Source organism: Gigantopelta aegis, chromosome 4 (assembly GCF_016097555.1).
Source record: "Gigantopelta aegis isolate Gae_Host chromosome 4, Gae_host_genome, whole genome shotgun sequence".
In the NCBI taxonomy this organism is placed as follows: domain Eukaryota; kingdom Metazoa; phylum Mollusca; class Gastropoda; order Neomphalida; family Peltospiridae; genus Gigantopelta; species Gigantopelta aegis.
In genome coordinates, this window is record NC_054702.1 from 4,637,864 (window position 1) to 4,655,076 (window position 17,213).

A 17,213-nucleotide genomic window follows, 5' to 3' on the forward strand; every position below is an offset into this window, starting at 1 on the left:
ACGAGGGAACCACAACCACAAGTCACGTAACTGTAGTTTCTTTTCGTTTATTTCAATTGCCCACACACGAAGTTGTAATTACCTAACGTCTGAATCAAAATGTTAACAACTACGATAAATTGTTCTCCTACCTTTAATTTTCGTTAGATTTTACCCACATTTTGTCCAGACAGAAATCTTGAACAAACCATTACAGTGACACAAATTCCACATACTAGATGATAACCATGTCAGTTATATTGACTTCGCTGAGATCGCATAGGGCAAAAAAGCATGTAATTTTGTGCCGGCTGCCATTTTGACTTTTTATGGAATATTCTCCAAGTGGGGTGAAAGGTTATGACTTAATCTAACAACGTCATAACATGTTATGATATAAAAGCAAACGTGATGACATCAATTAATTTTTGTTATTAGTATTTGTTTGTTTAAAGATACCACTAGAGATCATTGGTTTTATATTTCACACCTCTTGAAGAGTATTCCATAAAAAAGCAAAATGGCAGACGGCAGAAAACTGCATGTATTTGCCCTATGCTATCTCAGCGAAGGTGATACTGGCCACATCGTTACAGTCTCATATGTGGAATCTGTGTCACTGTAATGGGTTTTTTCACAACTTGTGACTGGACAAAATGTTGGGGAAATGTAACAGTAATTAAAGGTAGGAGAGTAATTTATCGTAGTTGTTAACAATTTGATTTGGACTATAATTATTGATTATAAATATGCTTTACAGAGTTGTGGGTGTGGGATGGGGTGGGGTGGGGAGGGTGGTGTTTCTTGGAACCTCGCCTACATTCAATTATAATGTAGAGAATACTGATTTATAATGCAGTACAAATACGACAGACCTAATACAGCATATAATTTTTTTTTTGGTGTGTGTGTGTGTGTGTGTGTGTGTGTGTGTGTGTGTGTGTTTGTGTTGGCTTATCTATTTTAGCACATTTTCTAGAAGGTTAAAGGTCCAACCTATAGAAATTATATTTGTTTTCGCTTCAACAATCATACTTACGGGTTCTGATACTGTGTATGATATTTGTGCGACCCCACCAAAACCCCACCCCCATCCGATGTTTACTGTGTGTATATTAAATGTGAATACTCACAAGCTGTTTGAGTATCTGACCTCTACCGTCTCCTGGGCGTCTGCTATCTGCAAGTATAGCTGAAACAAAACAGAATGTGACACTTTAGTGTGCCTTTCGACACACCCAGTTAATCCAAATATCTGGATAATGTTATGGACATGTCATTCAAGGTATAATCTTTATATTTCCCAAGAAAAATAAAGGAAAAAACCCACCAAACTTTTGGTCATTATGTAACTTTGAAACTGCTTGTTGAAGTATTTACAAATTAAATAGTTAGATTTTATAACACAGACATGTAATTAAATTAAAACGAACACCAACAACCAGAATCCCCACCAGCCACGTTACGTGTGCAGGACGTTAAGCCGGTGGGAGGGGTGGGGGAGGAGGTCAGACGTCTTGACAGTGGTGAGCGAAATTTCTGTGGAGTCCACTGTCCCTCAGAAATTATATTAAAAAAAAATTCTACTTAGATCACACACACCCTTTTGACCGGCCTCGGTGGCGTCGTGGCAGGCCATCGGTCTACAGGCTGGTAGGTACTGGGTTCGGATCCCAGTCGAGGCATGGGATTTTTAATCGAGATACCGACTCCAAACCCTGAGTGAGTGCTCCGCAAGGCTCAATGGGTAGGTGTAAACCACTTGCACCGACCAGTGATCCATAACTGGTTTAACAAAGGCCATGGTTTGTGCTATCCTGCCTGTGGGAAGCGCAAATAAAAGATCCCTTGCTGCCTGTCGTAAAAAGAGTAGCCTATGTGGCGACAGCGGGTTTCCTCTAAAAACAATGTCAGAATGACCATATGTTTGACGTCCAATAGCCGATGATAAGATAAAAAATCAATGTGCTCTAGCGGCGTCGTTAAATAAAACAAAACTTTACACACCCTTTTGCACACGCTTCTGCCCACTCTTGATACTAAATACTCACGACTTGCAGATATGCTGAATATTTCATCAGGGGAGAGAACTCTTTCCCAAATGACCAGTTCGTCAATCTTCATCCAGGCGCCCCACGTGTCACTGTGTCATACAGAGTAATCAATAATTTACAAGAATTTTAACACACTGAAATGTGTACGAAAACCCCCAACAAATAAACAAGAGCAGCAGCAACAGTAGCATCAGCCTCACCACCAGCAAAATACATACTGTTATTGAAAATCTAATCATAAATCTAAAAAAGAGTCATGTCTGAACTTTGTGTATGTCAAAGCTACAGGATATATAAATTTTAAATGAGACTGACATAAATGTAAATCTAGTGGATTGGCTAACATTCAGTTTGGAGATAGTTGTCAATGGTGTTGATATTAGAATGACACTACACATGTAAGTGTATACTTACTTGAGATGCTGACAGCCAATTCTGAGATGAGTGTAGACATCGGAAGTGTTGACAGAACTGAACTGTGTCGTGGATCGCAGCACAACGCCAGATCCATACAGCTTCAGTCCTGACAGAAAGAAGAAATATTTTCAATTGAGCCAAGTACCTTTTCTATCTGATAAATAGATACTAATACATGAGTGGCCGTTAGATACCATTTATCTCACAACGATTGTTTTAAAATGTATCTAACAAGCGAAAGCGAGTTTGATATCTTTTTAAACAACGAATTGTGAAATAAATGGTATCTAACGGACATGAATGCATTATTCTATTTCTTACATATCCTCAAAAACAAGGTCTTAAGCACATTTAACATCTTTTTCGATCAAAGGTTATTTACAGCCGTTGCAGTTGTAGTTAACTTATGAGTCACAGACACATGATTGTCAGGTCAACTATACGTCACAGTGTAATTTATTGGCTGCATCGCACTGGTGACCTAGTCATCACCTAGGAGCAGCCAGTCGTATGTCTTGAATAACAGTCCATATGTTTTCAACAATAATGCACAGTGTTCTTACCAACGGGTGTGTAAGATGGTAAATTCTTCAGTTTTTAAGACTTTGACTTGTGCAACCCTATATCATATATGTTCTTTGTTGCGCTAGAATAGTAGCATATGGAAAGTCATTAGATTTGTTATCTAGAGTTCGTTGTCATTTAACATTTGTGTTTGAAAGGGCAATTCCACCAGTTTTTATGACCAAATTTTACAGAAACGTGGCGACAGACGTATTGACAATTACCGATCATAGCCATGATATTTGAGGATAGTATTAAAAGTGGAATTGGGTTTGCATTTTGCATTAGAACATGATGTTATCGTATGGCGGGGCGAACTTTAATATTAAAAATAATTGTTTGTTGACATTCGTGATATTTATTAGACTGTCATCAACAGTTTACAAATATCTGGCTGGGGTTTCCGTTAACAGACCTGAGGAAATCAGTAGTACATTTATGAAATGTATAGTGCTTGAAAATAGTTTTAGAAGAATTATTATAAGATTGTTCTTCTAATTTATACAGAACTACCTTGAGTTTTGTCCCATGTGATTGCAAAATGGGTTACTGTCTGACCCCGGAAGTGAACGTCGTCGTCTTCAAAGGTCACAGTGTATTCCTGACTCCCCGTTCTCAACGTCAGTGAATAGCGATTCAAGTTGTATTCGTAGTAGAAGGCAATCCCACGAGATCGGCCGCGACCACCTGTGAGAAAGGGGAGCAAAAGGTGTGAGATAGAGATACAGTCAGACAGACAGAGACAGAGAGAGAGAGAGAGAGAGAGAGAGAGAGAGAGAGAGAGAGAGAGAGAGAGAGAGAGAGAGAGAGAGAGAGAGAGAGAGAGAGAGAGAGAGAGAGAGAGAGAGAGAGAGAGACAGACAGACAGACAGACAGACAGACAGACAGACAGATAGTTATTTGACACTGCACCTCAAAGTAAGATGAAAACCCGCTGTGTGTATATATATATTTAAAATCTATGAACAAGTAAGTGAACCTCTTTTGGACATTCAAATTAACTGTTTGACGTATCAGTTTGCTAAATGTCTTAAATATGTGAACTGTTCAGTTATCAGATATTAGCTATTAGCTATATATTGAAACCAAAATATGTTCCAATATGTGTGGCTACGACAGTAGCAATATCCGGTGTAGGTCCCAGGCAGTCACTATGGCTGGTAGTATTTGCCTTTACTCGAATCATAAACCATCTGTACACCAAACTGTATGTCGTGGAAGTATTGAACATAATGGCACAGTGGTTGCAAAACAAGGCGTCGCGCGTCGCATGCGACGTTTACTATCCTCATTTCCGACGTCTATTTTCGCCACAGTTGCTCAGACTCCAGTTCATATTTCCTTGGTTCTTGTCTGAATGTATAGCTCGGCTTGTATGGGTTAATTTCTTCAGGAAAACTTTGAGTTTCCCACAAATACAGCGTCCATTACTGCTCACTGCCTTTGTTTTTAAAATATGTTTTGTTTTGATACCTGATCACACTAGACCCCGCGGAAAACGGACGGAATTCCTATTGTGAAACGGAATTTACATTTGGAAACATAATTGCGATTTTCCGCGAAGTTAAAAAAAAAAAATACTATTTTACTATTGCCATACGCTGTAAAACTGACGATTGACCCGTGCGCAGTACTATTGCAAACGCTAGACTGGATTATGCGCTTCACGGTAAACCAAATGTTCACATTGGGAACCAATCAAATACTTCGCGAACGTTAGCGAAACGTTTGCTGGCTGAACTTGGGGCTGGTTTACTGCTTAGTCTGTTGCACCTGCGCAGATGGGAAAGGTTTTTTTCCAGGAGTAAGTTTAGCCAGCGGTTTGTCACTAACGCTTGTCTTGGAAGACAGATTTTTACGCTACACATTAAACCGAATGACCATTTCGGGAACCACCAGTCAAAATATGTTTGCAAACGTTTAGCAAAAAAACGGCTGGCTGAACGTTGCAATGTTACATTATTTCCGCTGTGTCATGCGCATACTTCAATTTGCAGACGACGTTAGACTGTCAAAGAGATGATAAAATAAATGTTTACGTTTTGTGAACCCTAATCCCCGTTGAATAAAGCAGTGCACTTAATTGTTGGACAATCATGCTTTATGTAGTTATTATAATTGTAGCCTTTGCGCCTGATGTGATTTATCGCTACTAATATGTAGGCTTATTTTGATTTCAGGACAAATAGCGACGCATGTCGACGCCATTCAATTTTCGGACCTGTTAATTTGTGTTAGTTCAATTGTTAATTACATATTGTAGTCAGAAACGTAGAAATGAGCCTTTGGCCTGATGTGAATTTATCGAAACGGAAATGAATAGCTTTTTTTTTTTTAAAACGACGAAAACCACGGAGTCATGCTTGTTCTATTCTTGGGCCAACAATTTCACCAACTATATGCATTACAAGTGGACTACATTGCACATTTATGTGGTAACAGACTCCGGCCCATAGACCCCCCCCCCCCCCCCCCCGCATGCCCCCATTACTGAGTGTCTGTAGCTCTCGATAAACACCCAACTCCTACTCTGTCAGTTCCAACGCCTACTAGTACTTCGTTTTGCAACCGCTGCATAATGGCCGAGACGTATATCTAAAATAAGTTCCATAAACAGCCAAAACGTGACTATTGCTTATGTACAGATTGGAGTATGAACGTATAACACGTCTAGAATAAGGGCAGTTCCAGAACTGATCGCATGGGGATGGCGTGAGGAACCGTGATTATTACTATATGCTTATTGGGTCTGCTGCAGTGTTTGTTTGCTGTTTTATTGATTTATTTTAAGGGTGGTGGCAATACACAACATTGTCTCCTTACTACCCTATTTGATCGATTCTGGGGCCGCCCTGAGTGTGTGTTAGCGCTACTAACCTGATGTGAAGACTATCAAGTCAGCTGTTGTTAGATGAGAAAGGCCATACTCGAAGAAGAAAGAAATCGTCATCCCGCTAATCTCGCACAGACCTGGGTCACTCACACACGTGCCTACAACACAACCAGGAAACGGAAATTTCCAGCAAGCCTTGTATATTTGTTTTTTTTGAATATATATTTTTGGTATCTACAATCTTAATTACATATTTTCTTAGTCTCTCTATAAAAAGAAAACACGTGTAATGTTGTTTGTTCCATAATAACTATTTCTCTATGGTCGATCTTCTTGACATCATATGCGCACGCACCAATATAATGCTGTCATGCAGGGAATACGATTTTCCCGATACATTGTAAAGATATTTCCGCGAAATTACGAAGTAGAAGAAGCACGAGCTCGAAAAGGTGAGTTTCTTGGTGCTTAGACAAGTAAACATTTAGTGAAATATATATTTAAATCATCACACATTTTAGGCCCTATTTTTATATCATAGTCGGCCATAAAATACAACAAATGATAAATTAGAGGATTCCAGATCATTTACAAATATAAATAAAATATTTCAAAGTAAGACGACTATGCAGCCATGTAGCGGAACCATTGCAGTATGACTGGAACAAATCTGGAGGTGATGAAAGGGTTATGATCGTGGCGGTGCGCAGTTTTGTAACACCGGTCTCAAGTTTGAATGTACTGCGACTTCACTCAGGGAAAACAGTCTTATACACAGCAGTTTCTGTAATTTGGGTCCTTCGTCTTGAAGCTACAATATGCAGAATACTTTTTAAAACATATGTTTGACTGAGTATAAGTCATCAGCGTTTTGGTTTCTCTAACCTAAAGAGACTGGCATATCACAGCTACGTTCTACCCAGTCTGTGGGAAGTCATTATACATTCTATACATTATACATTATACAAATGTGTTGGGCCATGTTTTACGAAACTATCTTAGCGCTAAAACCAACCTACGTGCATGAGGTAATTCGGCACTAAAAGTGATGTTGGCACAAATATAGCTTCGTAAAACATGGCCCAACACATTTGCAATAATCAAATCATAGATAACAATAGCCGTAGCTTGGAATGTCCAGTCGTTAGATCAGCATCCTCCTCCTTTTGCTAATGACTAACCTACGAAATCTCCCAGCGTGACACAGGCTGACTGGTTGAGGAACAACATACCCAGCACACGCCCCTGGGGGTCAACGGATACATCCGGGGAGACAGCATCGCTTTGGCGGCCATGTCGGTCCTTAAACTAACAAAACATATATGACAATCAACAGATTTTACCAGAGCTGCAGAATACTAGACTGGCCACCATTGTGGGAATGAAGTTGTTATATGTATATGGAATGATCACTGACAATTAATATATTAAATTAACAATAATAATACAAATAGTGTTATCGTCATATTGAATTCTGATGACAGTTTATGTGGCTTCATGAACAACAAATAAAAGAAAAATAATGGAGTCAAAGGAAATGATTATCACATTTGTTCTGTTTAAGTGATAACTTTACGTTCGATTGTATTACTCAAAAGGATACAACTCCTATTAATAAACGTTCATTATTAGCAGCACACTACTTCATGCACTACTAAAATACAACGCACTAATTAGACTTTGTACATATATACATATATATATATATATATATATATATATATATATATATATATATATATATATATATATATATATATATATATATAGTAGACACTTCCATACAGGTGTACACACGACGTAGACGCATTCAGGTAGGCGTACACACCTTTGAACCACTGAGTTGATTGAAATCAAAGTATAACTTGGCGTCTCTGTATGCCGAATGTTCTGAAATAAAATAATTTAATTGGATTAAGACTGAACAAGAAATAATTTCAGTCAATATTATTTCAGTATCCACTGTCCCTCCCCCCCCCCCCCCCAAAAAAAAAAAGAAAAAAAAAAGAGTAAAAAAAAGAAGAAAAAACAATCCGAAAGTAGCACCTGCTGCTGTCTTGCTAGATAGAGAGGTGTTTGTGTTGGTATTGTACTCACGTGACGACTTCACATGGATATCGTATACAGATACGTCTTGCTAGATAGAGAGGTGTTTGTGTTGGTATTGTACTCACGTGACGACTTCACATGGATATCGTATACAGATACGTCACAGTGGACATATTGACAGGTTTTTTGTGTCATTCTTGTTTTGCTTAATGCATCACTCTCTCTCCTACCGGCCTCGGTGGCGTCGTGGTTAGGCCATCGGTCTACAGGCTGGTAGGTACTGGGTTCGGATCCCAGTCGAGGCATGGGATTTTTAATCCAGATACCGACTCCAAACCCTGAGTGAGTGCTCCACAAGGCTCAATGGGTAGGTGTAAACCACTTGCACCGACCAGTGATCCATAACTGGTTCAACAAAGGCCATGGTTTGTGCTATCCTGCCTGTGGGAAGCGCAAATAAAAGATGCCTTGCTGCTAATCGGAAAGAGTAGCCCATGTAGTGGCGACAGCGGGTTTTCTCTCAAAATCTGTGTGGTCCTTAACCATATGTCTGACGCCATATAACCGTAAATAAAATGTGTTGAGTGCGTCGTTAAATAAAACATTTCTTTCTTTCACTCTCTCTCTCCTCTTCCACATCATGTAATAATTTAAAAACTGAATTATTTATTCCATATACATATAACAACTTCATTCCCACAATGGTGGCCAGTCTAGTATTCTACAGCTCTGGTAAAATCTGTTGATTGTCATATATGTTTTGTTAGTTTAAGGACCGACATGGCCGCCAAAGCGATGCTGTCTCCCAAGCGTACGAGACAGGGAGGGCAACTGCACCCCCCCCCCCCCCCCCCCCCAATTGGTGGAACAAAACGTCAAATTCAGGCAAAAATGATACAGACAATCAGGCAAATGTGCCAACCTGAGACCTTTTTACCATGCATTTCCATCATTCTACTCGCAAAATTAGTTGTAATCCATGTAAAAATGCGTACTGATTCGTTTACAACCGTATATAGCTGTTAGGCAGTAATGTTAAAGGGACATTCCCGAGTTTGCTGCAATTTTTAAGATGTTATCGACTAACAGATACTTTTTAACGATTGTAATTACATATCAAATATATTTTTCTGCATAAAATATTAGTGGCTGTATATTAAACGTGTTTCTGATCGTTGTACTATTTGTACTAGGGTAAATTTCATTTTATTTCCTAAAATATATTTTTTCGTACGTACGAAATTATTTGAAGACAAAATCCAGTTTGGGCTTCTTACAAATATTAAGACGGCCAGAAACACATTAAATATACAGTTACTGATATTCTAAACAAGAAAATATATTTAATATGTAATTTTAATCGTAGTAATATTTTGTTTTTTGGAAACATCTTACAATGCAGCTAACTCAGGAATGTCGCTTTAATATAAATACATGTTGTTATCAAGATTCGGGCATTTTCGTTTAATTCTGACAAACGCCAGCCTACCCCTTACACAAATGGGAGCGCGAACACCTATTGAAATATTACCGATATTGAGGCTCATATAACAACATCCACTGCACTTGTTACAGTTTGCATTGGCGGATCCAGAGGAAGGTAACAGGGATCTTGTTACACACACACACCCCACCCAACACACCCCACACACACTCCTCCGCCTGTTTGAGTTCCCTTTTTACTGACTTTTGTTTTTCTTTTTTAAATTCACCATCCATCATATACAATATTAAATTGCCCTGAAAACGTGTTTCTGAGAACCTGTATTTTAAAAAAATACCCGGAAAGCATACCCCCAAACCCACATACAGATCTCGTTTTTAGAATCTTGTGAACCCCCCCCCCCCCCCCCCCCCTTAAAAAAAATCCTGGATCCGCCCCAGATGTGAACTCACCGCACACGCCACACATGTACTGACAGGCGTCCATCACGTTCTGGTGGGCGTGGTCACACCGGTCAGCGTACCACCCGGTCTCCTTGACGGGCGGGAAACACCGGGCATCCGTGTCCCGACACCGCCCTGCAATACACAGAGAACAGTTAATGTCAATATACTGTCAATGTCTGGTCACACCGGTCAGCGTACCACCCGGTCTCCTTGACGGGCGGGAAACACCGGTCATCTGTGTCCCGACACCGCCCTGCAATACACAGAGAACAGTTAATGTCAATATACTGTCAATGTCTGGTCGCACAGGTCAGCGTACCACCCGGTCTCCTTGACGGGCGGAAAACACCGGACATCCGTGTCCCGAAACCGCCCTGCAATACACAGAGAACAGTTAATGTCAATATACTGTCAATGTCTGGTCACACCGGTCAGCGTACCACCCGGTCTCCTTGACGGGCGGAAAACACCGGACATCCGTGTCCCGACACCGCCCTGCAATACACAGAGAACAGTTAATGTCAATATACTGTCAATGTCTGGTCGCACAGGTCAGCGTACCACCCGGTCTCCTTGACGGGCGGGAAATACCGGTCATCTGTGTCCCGACACCGCCCTGCAATACACAGAGAACAGTTTGACAATGGTAATGTAACACTGATGTTAATGTCAATGTACTATCACTATCAATGTCTTGTCAGTACATATTTTAGACTATATGTTGTGCCGAAGTACGGATTTGGGGCGGGACGTAACCCAGTGGTACAGCGTTCGCTCGGTGTGCCGTCTGTGTGGGATCGATCCCCGTCGGTGGGCCCATTGGCTATTTCTCGTTATTTACGGTTATATGACGCCATACATGTAATAGTTATACCCACACTTTACAAGGTGTATCGGTGAATATCCCTACTTTTGAGATATTCACCGTAAGTGTGGGTATAACTGACTTATACCCCACTTAAGGTCGAGCTAATTATTATATTAGTTCTATGGCAAATACAATCAATAACTACAAAGTGGTAAATAATGAAACGAAAACAACGTGGACCAGACGGCGTGAGCCTCACTGTCTATTTCAGTTGTTCGTGTCGCACGTGCAAATGCAATCTGATTAAAATTAGATCTACTGGTCTCACCGGTAGATCTAACAGCATTGCGTAGACTCCCATGTCCAGGTGACGTTTTATCTATAAATAACAATTTAAATATCGACCAATTGCACTTCGAATTTTATAGAGTTATTGGATAGGGGGTAGTTGAGACCCCTACCACACTACAGCTCCGCGCATTGCATGATTTTAAAGGGACATTCCTGAGTTTGATGCAATTTTTAAGATGCTATCGACTAACTATCGACTAACAGAGACTTTTTAACGATTGTAATTACATATCAAATATATTTTTCTACCTAAAATATTAGTGGCTGTATATTAAACGTGTTTCTGGTCGTTCTACTATTTGTACTAGGTTTAATTTCATTTTATTTCCTAAAAGACAGAATCCAGTTTGGGCTTCTTACAGATATTAAGACGGCCAGGAACACATTGAATATACAGACACTGATATTCTAAACAAGAAAATATATTTAATATGCAAGTTTAATCGTAGAAATATTTTATTTTTCGGAAACATCTTACAATGCAGCAAACTTAGGAATGTCCCTTTAACAGACGTATCGTGCTGTAAATATCTCAAGGGAACTATTGTGAATAAGTGCGAATGTGTAATTAGATGGCTCTTTTTATTGGCTGAACTATTACGAAAACATAGTTTGAACATAGTGTCATCAAGCAAACCATTTTTGTTTTATTTTGTATCGGTGAAAGACGGTCATGGGTGTGGAAATATCCCAGCGAGAAAAAAGGACCTTGAAGGCCAGAATGGAGGTGTTTTTTTTAATTAACGGGACTTCATTTTCTGTGCATTTTAATTTGGACATCAAGAAGATTTTAAATTCTAACTGAAGGAGGAGAAATGTTTGTGGAGACAGTTACGCTTCAGATTCCCGCAAACACGTCTAAGAACACGTGGTGTTGTATAATACAGGTTATGACAGCTGGACGTGTACCACACGGTGAACATTCGTCTACATTCCCCCAATATGGATACATAAAGACTTAGTAGACAACGCGTTGCAACCGAACATAGCAAGTATGAACGTGACGGGGAAATAGTTCGACCCGTACCCCTCTATATAAAAGGCTCTGAAGACTAACCCTAACCCTAACTCTATTCCTAACCATTGAAAGTGGGGTACGGGTCGAACTCGTGCCCAGCAGTTACAGCCATGGCTATAAACCGTTAACTTGGAATTCAGTTTCTTAGTTTGTACATTTTGTAAGTATGTTGTTTGAAGGGAATCCAATGTTGCACAAAAAGGCATTCTTGAACATTTGGCCGTAGCCCAGTGGTAAAACGATCGCTAAATGCGTGGTCGGTCTAGGATCGATCCCCGTCGGTGGGACCATTGGGCTATTTCCCGTTCCAGCCAGTGCACCACGACTGGTATATCAAAGGCCGTGGTATGTGCTATCCTGTCTGTGGGATGGTTCATATAAAATATCCCTTGCTACTAATGTAGCGGGTTTCCTCTCTAAGACTACGTAGCCTAGTGGTAAAGCACTGGCTTGATGCGCGGTCGGTGTGGGATCGATCCCCGTCGGTGGGCCCATTGGGTTATTTCTCGGACCAGCCAGTGCATCACGACTGGTATATCAAAGGTCGTGATATGTGCTATCCTGTCTATTTTTGACATCCAATAGCCGATGATTAATTAATCAATGTTCTCTAATTCGTTAAAAAAATTGTTTTAATCGTGAATATTTACTGCATTCAGCATTTTTTTAAACTGATTTGCTTTGCTGCACAATACGTTGCACATATTATAAAATGTATAATTTAGTAACTTTCCAACAGATAATATAGTGTGACAATGCCATACCTGTAGGTCTAGGAACGTCTGTGGGTGGTTGCAGAAACAGTGACGTCGTGTAGGTATGAAAGAGAACTGACAGTGTCTGAAACACAAACAGGATTAGTCAGGTAGCTGTGCCATTAAAGTATTAATATTCAATTTGATGACCAGCGTACGTTCAGTCAACCGCTTGTCGCTAACGTTCGCTAGACTGATTTTTACGCTACACAGTAAACCGAATTACCACTTCGGTAACTAATCAAATAGTTCGCGAACATTAGCGAAACGTTCGCTGGCTCAACGTAGGACTGGTCATCAATGCCATACATTCAATGAAAAACTACACGATGGAAATCGATTAGACTGTGACATATAGTTAACCTGACATTCATGTGTCTGTGACGCGTAAGTCAGCTATAAGTGCAACGGCTGTAAATACCGTTTAATCGAAAAAGACGTTAACATTTTGAGGATATGTAAGAAATAAAATAATATATTCGTGTCCGTTATATACCATTTATCTCACAACTCGTTGTTTAAAAATGTATCAAACTCGCTTTCGCTCTTTAGATACATTTTAAAACAACTCGTTGTGAGATAAATGGTATCTAACGGCCACTTATGTATTATTCTCTGTTTAACAACTTGTATCTTTAAAAGACGGCCAATGTGTAAATGTATATGCAAAGGGAGGTCAAAGCAGCTTAATGCACGAGTACTTAACTAGTGGAAAACTATCTATAAACACAGGCATGAATACGTATATAATGTAAGTCACAAGCTGTAATTCTTTAAAGTGAATTAAAAAAACCTTAACTAAACTGAGTTGCCTACTCAAAACCAACCTACATTAAAACCATATTACAAAGATTTACAAAACAAAACTAGACCATTGCCCACCCATCCATCCATCCATCCGTCCATCCACCAACATATCCATCCATCTTACCATTCATCCAACATCCATCAATTATTTCATTAAATTCAATCATTCATTCGTACATTCATTAATTTCTTCACTCAGATTACCCACCAGAAGATCTATAATCCACATTTCAAGATGAATCGCAAGAAGTATAAAGAAGCTCGCTTGCTAATCCACAAAGCACCGTCAACCAGCTAATACCACCCAGAGCTCTCGAACTTAATTCTTATTCCTAACTCGTAACATCTCATGAGATCCATGCCACGCCGTCGTTAATAATTAATCATTTTCTTCAGCCCAGCGTCACCATTTGATAGTAAACCGACCCGTGTTCGACTAAATGGTGTTCTTAATCTCGTGTTTTACTGGTTTTCTGTCAAACTACCCTAGTAGTGCAGTTAAATGTGGCTTGTCAATGACGTCATTGACGTGAGATCAGAGTTATCTCGACTGGACCGCCGGTCTGGGGTGAGGGAACCAGACAGATGGAAGTGATGGGTCGATTGCCATTTATTATATGCTACTGTTAATATCTCTTCATACACAGGGTGGTGCATACACTAAATAAAGGGTGAGGGCTAAAACAAAACCAGGACACAGTACTAATGAATATTGACCAACCTGAAACGTTTAATAAATAAAATAAAGGGTCAGTAGGCCTACATGTCTTCGTTGTTTTTATTTATATTGGGTTCATAATACAGTTGTGTGTGTGTGTGTGTGTGTGTGTGTGTGTGTGTGTGTGTGTGTGTTTCTCTGTCTCTGTCTGTCTGTCTGTCTGTCTGTCTCTCTCTCTCTCTCTCTCTCTCTCTCTCTCTCTCTCTCTCTCTCTCTCTCTCTCTCTCTCTCTCTCTCGTTCTCTGTTTGTGTGTCTGTGTGTGTTTTCTTCTCTTTTGTTTTGGTTTTACAAACATTAACTTGCATTACTAGTGAGAAATTATTCAAACAGCGTTTAGAAACCATGTGATCAACATATGCTAATATAATATAACACTAGCAAAAACTGACGAATTTTGTTATTGGTCCTTCATTAATACCACATACAACACTGCTCCACAAACACACCGCCCCCTACTCTCCCCCGCCCCTATTCACCCGCCCCTCCCCACCTAGGCATGATACTGATGTGGCTTATTTCGAATCCGAACTGGAAACATTTACAATAAAACTATATTTTGTTTTGTTTAATGACACCACAAGAGCACGTTGATGTATTAATCAGCGGCTAGTGAATCTCTTTTTATTAGTAGCAATTTGTTTTTATATGCACCATCCCACCGTTTGAATCAGATTAAATGTTGTTTTTTTCTTGCGAGAATTCAAACTTTAGAGAGGGCGAAGTTTTTAACCACAGGGAGACTTGAATTTTTAATTACGGTACTGCATTCAAAGGTTATTTATTACTACTAATCGAGAGTAACAGTGGTAGATATAGGGCCCGAGCCCTAGTACCAGCTGCGAAAGTGCGTCTGTTTTGTTTAACGACACCACTAGAGCACATTGATTAATTAATTATCGGCTAGTGGATGTCAAACAGTTGGTAATTATGACTTGTAGTCATCAGAGGAAACCCGCTACATATTTCCTAATGCAGCAAGGGATCTTTTATATGCACTTTCCCAACGACAGGAAAACACATACCACGGCCTTTGTCCAGTTGTGCGACCACTAACAAAATAACCCAAGTAGCTAAGGTCTGTACCCATGATAGCGTACTTGGACTTTGGTTGAGTATAAACACTATAAACTAAACTACACTAAACAACAAACCAAAATAGACAGGACCTTATCTCTCTCGTTGTGTTGTTTAATACACATTTTAAACACATTCCTTCCGTCAGTTGTACCTGTAACATGTTGTTATTGGACCGATGATTTATATACGTACCGTCCCTACCCTTGTATACGTGTACTGAAATCTGTAATATAACTTCCGTGTGTCGTGGAATGGGATCACACTGAAATAAAGTGAAGTGGATTGCTAGGAGTAGTCACGGTTAAATTGTCCAACATTTATTTCAGATTATAGAAAATTGTGTCTTTTGTCCACACACGGGAACAAAAAGCTAATATGCGATCTGACGAAATATTTTCTTGCTTCTTTCCAACTGTGGTTCAAGTACGCTGCCCATGGCACAAACGTGAGCTGTCCGGATTGTCTGTGAAGGTGATGAATTATTGATAGTGGATAACATCGCACCGGATTTAAGTCCGAAACGCTCCCAATCTTTAAATAGAACAAACTATTGTCATGAAGAGTCCAGAAAATCCATTTAATTTGATTCAAACTATCATGCGTGTTCGCAGTGGTAGAGCGGTCGCCTCGTCTGCAGTAAATCACAAAATCGATTGCCCTCAGTGCGCGTGGATTTTTACCGATTTTCATCACCGCAACAACTCACTACAGACTAAGTCTCTATCATTTGTCAGTGTCGGTCCCACTATTCTGAAGTTAAAGTTCCTTTTGTTTAACGATACCACTACAGCACACTGATTTATAAGTCATTGACATGAAGTCTTAAACAGGAAACCCGCTACTTTTTTCCATTAGTATCAAATAATATTTTATATGCACCATTCGAAAGACAAGACAGCATATACAACGGCCTTCGATATACTTGTCGTGGAACACTGGGTTCAACGAGAAATAGCCCAATGATTCCACCGACGGGTATCGATCCCAGATCGACTGCCCATCAAGCGGGCGCTTTACGGCTGGGTTGCGTCCTGCCCCATCTGACTCGGAGAGTGTGTACGTAAGTTGTGTTTGTTTTTCAATATGTTGTATACGGCTCTATTACATATTATGGGGCGGGATTTAGTTCAGTCGGTTGAGCGCTCGCCTGGGGTGCTTACGTCGCAGGATAGAACCACCTCGTTGGATCCATTCAACTCGTCCCAACAAGTGCACCACAACCGGCCAAGATGTTTGCCATACAATAGTTGTAGTATTATTAATAGGGGTCAGAAATCCTCACACACGAGGACTCTCATTAGTATGCACGATAATTCATTAATATGCAAATGTATGCACGACGTCACAGATCAGCCGCGTAGAGGAAAGGTCGGCGGACGTTGTGCACTAATTCAATTGTTGATGAGTTCATTCATTAAGCTAGAAAAATGGATAGTAATCAATACCATATACGGCAAACGGCGCGAGTCACGTGGTCGTTGTACAAATGACATGAGCCAGGTGTTCGGGAAAATCAATACGACCACACCCGAGTGAATGCGAAGTCACGTAGTAGCGCACTGTGTATACCCGACCACGGTTCGGTATTAATTTTTTTTTGGTCAGACCAAAGAGTAATATTGTATTTTAAATTTTAAGGGTTTAAAAGATGGGATTTGTTCTGCATTCGTTAATGATAATTCAATATAGATAGATGCATTACAATTAATAAATTGTGTTTGCTTTATCGTTTTATTCAAAAGAAACACGAATGATTTGGTTTTAAACTAGTCATTTATAGCGTTAATTTAATAAGTTTGGGGCTCTGTTTTATTTTTTAATATAGATTTTATCTCACAGTGATGGAAGCTTCGCTGTAATTGATTATAATTATACAACTGAATTACACTTTC

At 39.8% G+C, this 17,213-nt stretch overlaps 1 protein-coding gene across 1 annotated transcript in view; it reads right to left on the reverse strand.

Annotated features, from left to right (window-relative positions):
• The window catches only part of LOC121372090 (adhesion G-protein coupled receptor D1-like), a 38,038-nt gene that overhangs the window by 14,820 nt on the left and 6,005 nt on the right, over nucleotides 1-17,213 (reverse strand). Inside the window, exons 4-13 of the mRNA XM_041498352.1 lie at nucleotides 15,514-15,583; nucleotides 12,728-12,803; nucleotides 9,793-9,918; nucleotides 7,676-7,737; nucleotides 7,029-7,155; nucleotides 5,892-6,005; nucleotides 3,528-3,701; nucleotides 2,448-2,556; nucleotides 2,031-2,122; nucleotides 1,113-1,171 (exon numbers count right to left, since the gene is read on the reverse strand). Of these exons, the coding sequence (XP_041354286.1) occupies nucleotides 1,113-1,171; nucleotides 2,031-2,122; nucleotides 2,448-2,556; nucleotides 3,528-3,701; nucleotides 5,892-6,005; nucleotides 7,029-7,155; nucleotides 7,676-7,737; nucleotides 9,793-9,918; nucleotides 12,728-12,803; nucleotides 15,514-15,583 (1,009 nt within the window). The remainder of the gene's footprint in view (nucleotides 1-1,112; nucleotides 1,172-2,030; nucleotides 2,123-2,447; nucleotides 2,557-3,527; nucleotides 3,702-5,891; nucleotides 6,006-7,028; nucleotides 7,156-7,675; nucleotides 7,738-9,792; nucleotides 9,919-12,727; nucleotides 12,804-15,513; nucleotides 15,584-17,213) is intronic.